Here is a 6,503-nt window from a genome sequence, read left to right as displayed (position 1 = left end):
CAACTGGACCCGCAAAGAGAAGCAGCGAGACGCAATACTGGCTTTATTTCTTTTTCTTTAAAACAGAAAATGATTCACGATTCAGGCCGTCTTCCTCTCTCTGAGCGTTAAACTCCCCAACACCTATAAAACGGTATCAAAAGTGCACCATAGTGTTAATACATCTCCTCCAGGTCTGAATATGTTCCAATAATATTATCTTTTTTTGTCATATTTATACAAATTCCATTCTGTACACTGTAGAAATACACAATGCAGGTCACCTTTCTAGTGAGACGTCTCCCACCCCCCCATCAGCTTGATTTCCTCAGGGGCCGGGGGCGGGGTTTGACGTCACATGGCATGAATGATTTAAGACTCATTCATGCCTCAAACATCTGTACAAGCCTCCTCCTACATCTGTGAAGTATTTTTGGACACTTTTCATTGGTTGTTGTCCCGGCGCCGGCAGCCAGAGAGTGGATGGGATATTTAGGGCACAGCCGACACCATGCAGGCTGCCGTGTTGCGTTTAATGTCCTCCCGTTCCTCACAGAGGGGACAAAGCGTGCTCACGAGTCTAGGCTAGTCCCTGGACTGGTAAAAGAGGATGTAGCCCGACTCGGAGTTCTTGGAGATCTCAGACGTGAGGCCGTAGAATTCCTCGATGGCCTGTGCGTCTATTTTCTGCACAATAAAAAAATCCGGTTTTAGATACAACACGTCCCAAAGCCGGAGAGGAAACCTTTGATCTGCGATGGGCCTCGCTCACCTCCACGATGTCGTCATCAAACAGCAACCAGAAGTCGTGACTCTTCACGATGGCTATGTAGTGACCCCTGTTAGGACCACTGGGAAGACATCACCAGGACAAAAAGCTTTATTTCCCCTTCAGTTCGACAAGGAACGCCACCAAAATGTGGTGGGCGTCGGCTATTTTGGTACCCTTAACAACTTGGCCAGCAGAAAGCCTGTGAAACTGTCAAACAACACGTCACTTCACACCTTTCCTGGTGTCATGGCAACTATTTGCTCATCTGTAGAAAATAGCAGCCGTGTGGTAGGGAGTGAGGCATTCAGGGGGATTAATTACTCTACGGCAGAAAACTCTAGGCGCCTGTTCGGAGTAAGGCATTTGGCAATGGCTGGTGCCGTTATTTACCCAACACCAGAACAAACCGGGCGTCTAATGTAGGCAAGGCCTTCATTTAATGCATAATTATTTCCTTTTGCTTTTGAATGCAGTACTTACCGTACTATTTATGTATCTATGCAAGCACAGCCTATGATGAATTAGGGCACTGCATGTTTGTCATGCAACCCCGAGGTGACACCTACACACCTTCCGCAGTGCACCACCACGGCCACCAGGTCGTAGAGCCTCTCGGGGTTGGTGGCGTCCCCGGACGTGTTGAAGAGGCGCAGCTCCAGCGGGAAGACGACGCGGTAGGACAGCTTGGTGTAGCGCTGCAGCTGCTCCATGTACTTGAAGCGCTTCAGATGCAGAGCCAGGATCATGGGCAGCTTCTTGACTCTCATCCTGGGATGAAAACGTCCATCAACAACAAGGTACAAGGCGCATAAACGCATGAGACGAGGCCTGCAGACCTCTTGTGCGCCTCCTGCTTGCTTCTGCATTCTTCACAGTAGTATTTGTACTCACTGCACAGTGTCTCCGTGTTGCTGAAGCCTCTACTCGGAGCAGACAGAACATTAAAAAAATTAATCTGAGTGTGATTTTACACATGGGAAGGAGGGACCTGTACATGAAACTCATTGTACCTGAGGCAGTGTGTGATGGACGTATTCTGTTCCACATCCACAGAAAGGTCCAGAAAGTCCTCATCTTTGCTGCTTATCTGGAGAGGCAAGAATAAGGAAACAATGAGTTCACAAAAATGGCTTTTTTGGTCTCTAAACCGACTCTTTGTTGTAGCTCTCTGGCATTAGCGCACAGCTAATGCCATCGCAACGGGCCCTGCCACGTTGTTACCGTTTCACAGGTGAGGCAGCGGGTCTCGTTGGTCAGCGTGCCTTGGAAGATCTCGTGCACCCATGTGGGGGCGGGCGTGGCGTTGCTGTTGTTGTTCTGCGAGTCCAAGGTGCCGTTGGCCAGGCGGCCGTTTGTCTTCTCCTGCTTCCTCTCCTCCTGCAGTAGATCGGCGATGGTGTTGAGCAGGTAGTTCAGGAACTCGTGGGCATCCTGCTGCATGTAGTTGTCAAACAGCTCTGCACAGGAAGAGGAAGAGAGTAGCGAGTCAACCTGGAAAGACGGCGTGGGCGGGCAGCGGCTTACCATTCTCCTTGCGGAGACGTGTGATGAACTTCTTTGGCGGTATGACGCCGACTTTCCTCTTCTGGTTGGCGATGCTGTGGAAGAGGTCGGCCAGGCAGGTGAGCAGGTTTTCTTTCCGCCGGGGTTGGCTGCGATACGCCAGGATCTTCTCCCGAAATGGCCGGCAGAAGTAGAGAGCCTGCAGCACCGAGTTGCAGTAGCAGGTGTTCCCAAACTGAAAGTGTGCGGTCACATTGTGAGTGCAAGCGACACGCAGGGGACAACCTTGTTTGAGAAGGTGACGTACATTGACCAGACCAAAGTAGTGCTCATTGACCGGAAATTGCTCAGATCCAATCTCTTTCTCCAGAGCAGAGGCATTGGCGCCCTGCGGGGCATAAAACGGACATTACATCAGGTGTTATTTTGGGTGGAACAATCACGTAACCACTACATCTTCTGCATACAAAAGTAAAGAGCAAGGCTTGGCATTCTCAAGGTCATTTGTTAGTGGAATGAAAGAGAAATCAAAAGGCTGCCAAGACAATACCTCACCGCTGGAAAGAAACACTTGCAGAATGTTGTGTGTACGCATCGTGGTAGAAAAGGAGTTGGAAGGTTTACTTTTACTGACTTGACTCCATAAGGAAAGCAGCTGCCAGTTGTGATTTAAAGTGAATTTAAAGGTGACATTGTGCACAGGGTGCAGGACGAGGAGCTGCAACTGCGCAGCTGATGTGAAACCATGTCGTCATTGTTTTCCGTTAGCAATACCAAACAGCCTGTCCCCGAAATGGAAACGCGCACGCCGTTTCTCAGGCTAGCGCCTTTGAAGTAACAGCCTTAATTTATTGTTTCGTTTCTTTTCGCCAGCTGCGCTCTAGCAGTTAGCAAGCTGTCACTTGTAAAGCCGCTGGCGTTAGCTAGCTGGCGAGCTAGCTGCAGCAGGTGCCACTTTCAACCAAGCAATAGTGCGAAAACACACAAACGTTGTCAAAGTATGACAGAAAAAAGTATAAATCAAGAATGTGTCTTACATCGTTCGCAAACAGAGCTGCTGTGTAGCCGCTTGTACTGCTATGGCTAGCACACAAGAGGTTTGACTAGCTGTTTAACGCATGCATTTAGCCGTTCGTATATAACACACATTGTTTGCTCACCATGGTACAAAAAGAGGCAAATTTGGAGACTGTCATTAGGATTTCCATTCAGCTAGCGCCATCTTCCAGCACAACGAAGAGCGCTCACAAGACAAGTTTCCCGGGTGAGGGGAACCAGACGACCGCTCGGCTAAGCTAACGCTGCCAGGCTCCTCCAGCTAGCATTCGCTGCACTCTACTTCCGTATTTGACAGGCACACTCGATAGTGCGGGTGTTTACGTTCGTTTTCACAGCGATTGCCTGTCATTTCGCATCGTCCTACATTAGCAGTCTACGTGCATGATATCGATTAGGTGACGCTAATGACGCTCGATACCGCTAACATGTCATCATAAAAAAAATCATGCTATATGAACTATTACGCATGCGTGTCAGGGACGCAATGACAGCAAACCTTTTTTAAACCAACTGTTATTTAAAAATGTATACTTTGAAAATCCAAAGGTTTACAGTGAAACGCCTTTCATTTATTTTTCTTTGCCGAGATTAAATCGTCAACGAATGTTGATGTTACACCGACTCAAGATGCGAATGATTGATACGGGTCAACCGCCGCTTTAAAGCAGTGTAAAGCTGACTCTGGGTCAGCCACTCGCCTCTTAGGGCTTTTTACTCAGGCAGCCTAAAGGCAGCCTCATCAGACAGAACTAGGCGGAGTTTGTGGGCCTCTCATCTCTCTTTCCGCCGTAACCGCCATCTTGTTGAGACCGGCGGTAAGATATTCTCCGGTTAAAATCTTAATTTGTACTCTAACAAGTGTTATTTCGGTGTTTTTTGCACTCACGCGTCTGCTATAGTGGTTTTATTATGCGATCGTGGTTAGAAATTCCTGGTAACTCTTCTCGAAAGATTGATCGAGTCCGCTAAACGTGAGCAGTAGCCGCGGCGTGGCTCTTCCATGTGGGCCTAGCAGGCAATGATGGTGAAACAAGAAGCAAGTTAACACATTTGACAGCGTGTCAGATCACTGTCTAATGATATTTAGGGTCTTGATTTGTGAATTTAACCAAGTTAATTAAGCCAACATTTAATTTGTGTTTGCTTGTTAGCCGCTAGCTGCACGATACGCTGAAAGACTTACGTTAGCAGTAGCCATACACCAAAAGGGAAGGATGCTATGTGCGGAGAGGAGCTGCTAGCAAGACTTTATTTTTTGAAGTGAGCTTATAGGTCAGACCTTTATTTAATATTTATTCTTCCTGCCATTGCTCTTTCAGTAATCAGGCACCATGACTAACACCAGAGGCAAGAGGAGGGGGACCAGGTACATGTTCAGCAGGCCATTCCGCAAGCATGGTGAGTATTGTTTGTATTGTGGTGTTTGAGACATGCAATATCTCTGTAAAATGCATTATGACAATTGCGTTCCAACCCCACAGGCCCGATTCCCCTGTCCACGTACATGCGCATCTACAAGAAGGGTGACATTGTTGACATAAAGGTAAGGATGTGGTTGGCAATATTTGAATGTGATGGTTGAAGTGGTGCTCTTAAGGAGCGAGGTTAAGTTTGGTGGTGTCTTCTCTAGGGCACAGGTACCATCCAAAAGGGTATGCCACACAAATGCTACCATGGCAAGACTGGACGCGTGTACAACGTGACCCAACATGCTCTCGGCATCATCGTCAACAAGCAAGTCAAGTAAGTAGGCGCACGCACACATACACGCACGTGATCAAGGGGGGTTTGTAAGACACTGACTGGGAGTCATGACAGAATATTGGGATCAGTAATAATCCAAAAATAATCCCAAGTCTGGAGTCTTGTAACCCCATCTTCACTTTGCCATGTGGACATGTAATGTCCTCTTTGGTCATTCACATGGGGGAAAGTACTTTGACCTCCAGCATCCTCAGCCTGACTTCCTGTTGGAGCAGAGGTGCAAGTGAGGTGACAATAAGTTTGGGTATTTAATTGACACAATTGTGATGTCACACTCGTGTTTCAAAGGTGTTTGCTGGGAGCGCCTTATTTTTAAATATTGGGGATACGGATGGTTTTTGCCAACAGAGGCAAGATCCTGGCCAAGAGGATCAACGTGCGCATTGAACATGTGAAGCACTCAAAGAGCAGAGACAGTTTCCTGCAGCGCGTCAAAGAGAACGAGCGCAAGAAGCTCCTGGCAAAGCAGAACAACACCTGGGTGGAACTGAAACGGCAGGTAGGATCGCCACAAGCGTGTCTTCTTTCAGCCAAGCGTTTAAGTATGTCATGTTCTGCCAGAAGAACTCAAGCTTCTCTCTTCCTCCCTGCAGCCCGCTCCTCCTCGTGATGCTCACTTTGTCAGCACCAAGAAGAACCAGCCACAGCTGCTGGAGCCCATCCCATATGAGTTCATGGCTTAAAGTGCTGGTTCTAATAAAAAATATTTGTACACAACTCTGCTGCTCTCAGTATTTTCATGCACATCTACGGAAACACTGCAATCTCACTGGGATGCTTTGTTGGATGAAAATGTCATGTCTCCTTTCACCTACAAGTACAGTGTTCATATAAAATACTTGGTACCAGAATGTGTGTGATTGTGTATACTATATAGTAACTACCTGAAGTGCTGGCATAGGTTTTTTTTGTATAGTACCGTATGAGATCAAGGCATGTCGTAAGCCATTTACAGAATGTTTACTAAATAGAGGGCTCAATAAGAATTGACATAAGTTTAGCTCATATTTGATATTGTGCCATGACTGCGTGGATATGTAGCCCACACTGAAAAAAATTTGGAGTGCCATTTACTTGAGAAAAGCTAGGTAACAAATTGCACGCACAATTCCTAAGTAACTTTTACTTGGGAAATATTCAAGTAAAATTTACTTCTCAGCAAGGATTATTTTTAAATTAAAAATACTCTTTAACATTACTTGAGATTTACTGTCACAGACACAAAGGTACTCTGTTTGCTAGTAAAATTTACTCAGAACTACCTTTGAATCTACTTAAAAATCCATATAAATATACTCACTTTTCAGGATTGTTTAACTAGTTTTCCCTTAATTTGGAGCAATTTATAAGTAATATTTACACGAGATTTAAGCTACCACCTACACCACTTTTCTAATATGATTGTGTTGTATTTTTGTAAGATGGC

The 6,503-nt window shown here is 46.3% G+C and overlaps 2 protein-coding genes across 2 annotated transcripts; one reads left to right on the top strand and one right to left on the bottom strand.

Moving 5' to 3' along the window:
• Window positions 1-26: 26 nt before the first annotated feature.
• On the bottom strand, window positions 27-3,923 carry usp12a (ubiquitin specific peptidase 12a). Its single transcript, XM_058060709.1, has 9 exons — window positions 3,415-3,923; window positions 2,562-2,642; window positions 2,276-2,489; window positions 1,973-2,208; window positions 1,762-1,838; window positions 1,588-1,671; window positions 1,322-1,519; window positions 752-830; window positions 27-666 (listed from the first exon to the last, which is right to left on the bottom strand). The coding sequence occupies exons 1-9, from the start codon at window positions 3,460-3,462 to the stop codon at window positions 565-567; spliced, it is 1,119 nt and encodes a 372-aa protein (XP_057916692.1). The 5' UTR covers window positions 3,463-3,923; the 3' UTR covers window positions 27-564.
• Window positions 3,924-4,038: 115 nt separating this feature from the next.
• rpl21 (ribosomal protein L21) lies at window positions 4,039-5,794 on the top strand. The gene is made up of 6 exons (XM_058060712.1): window positions 4,039-4,128; window positions 4,633-4,711; window positions 4,795-4,856; window positions 4,944-5,056; window positions 5,426-5,576; window positions 5,671-5,794. Exons 2-6 carry the CDS (start codon window positions 4,645-4,647, stop codon window positions 5,758-5,760), a joined length of 483 nt encoding a protein of 160 aa, XP_057916695.1. The 5' UTR covers window positions 4,039-4,128; window positions 4,633-4,644; the 3' UTR covers window positions 5,761-5,794.
• The last annotated feature ends 709 nt before the right edge of the window (window positions 5,795-6,503 follow it).

The sequence above is a fragment of the Doryrhamphus excisus genome, chromosome 21, assembly GCF_030265055.1.
Source record: "Doryrhamphus excisus isolate RoL2022-K1 chromosome 21, RoL_Dexc_1.0, whole genome shotgun sequence".
NCBI classification, from domain to species: Eukaryota; Metazoa; Chordata; class Actinopteri; order Syngnathiformes; family Syngnathidae; genus Doryrhamphus; species Doryrhamphus excisus.
Note: the sequence above shows the minus strand (reverse complement) of the source record. Positions and strands in the feature narration are given on the sequence as shown.

Excerpts from the sequence above, each read along its gene's own strand:
- usp12a (XM_058060709.1), bottom strand. The coding sequence starts at position 3,462 with ATGGAAATCCTAATGACAGTCTCCAAATTTGCCTCTTTTTGTACCATG. Across the intron at positions 2,490-2,561 it reads ACTACTTTGGTCTGGTCAAT|TTTGGGAACACCTGCTACTG; the intron begins GTACGTCACCTT and ends GCACACTTTCAG. Across the intron at positions 667-751 it reads TTGATGACGACATCGTGGAG|AAAATAGACGCACAGGCCAT; the intron begins GTGAGCGAGGCC and ends TTTATTGTGCAG.
- rpl21 (XM_058060712.1), top strand. The coding sequence starts at position 4,645 with ATGACTAACACCAGAGGCAAGAGGAGGGGGACCAGGTACATGTTCAGC. Across the intron at positions 4,712-4,794 it reads CAGGCCATTCCGCAAGCATG|GCCCGATTCCCCTGTCCACG; the intron begins GTGAGTATTGTT and ends CCAACCCCACAG. Across the intron at positions 5,057-5,425 it reads ATCGTCAACAAGCAAGTCAA|AGGCAAGATCCTGGCCAAGA; the intron begins GTAAGTAGGCGC and ends TTTTGCCAACAG.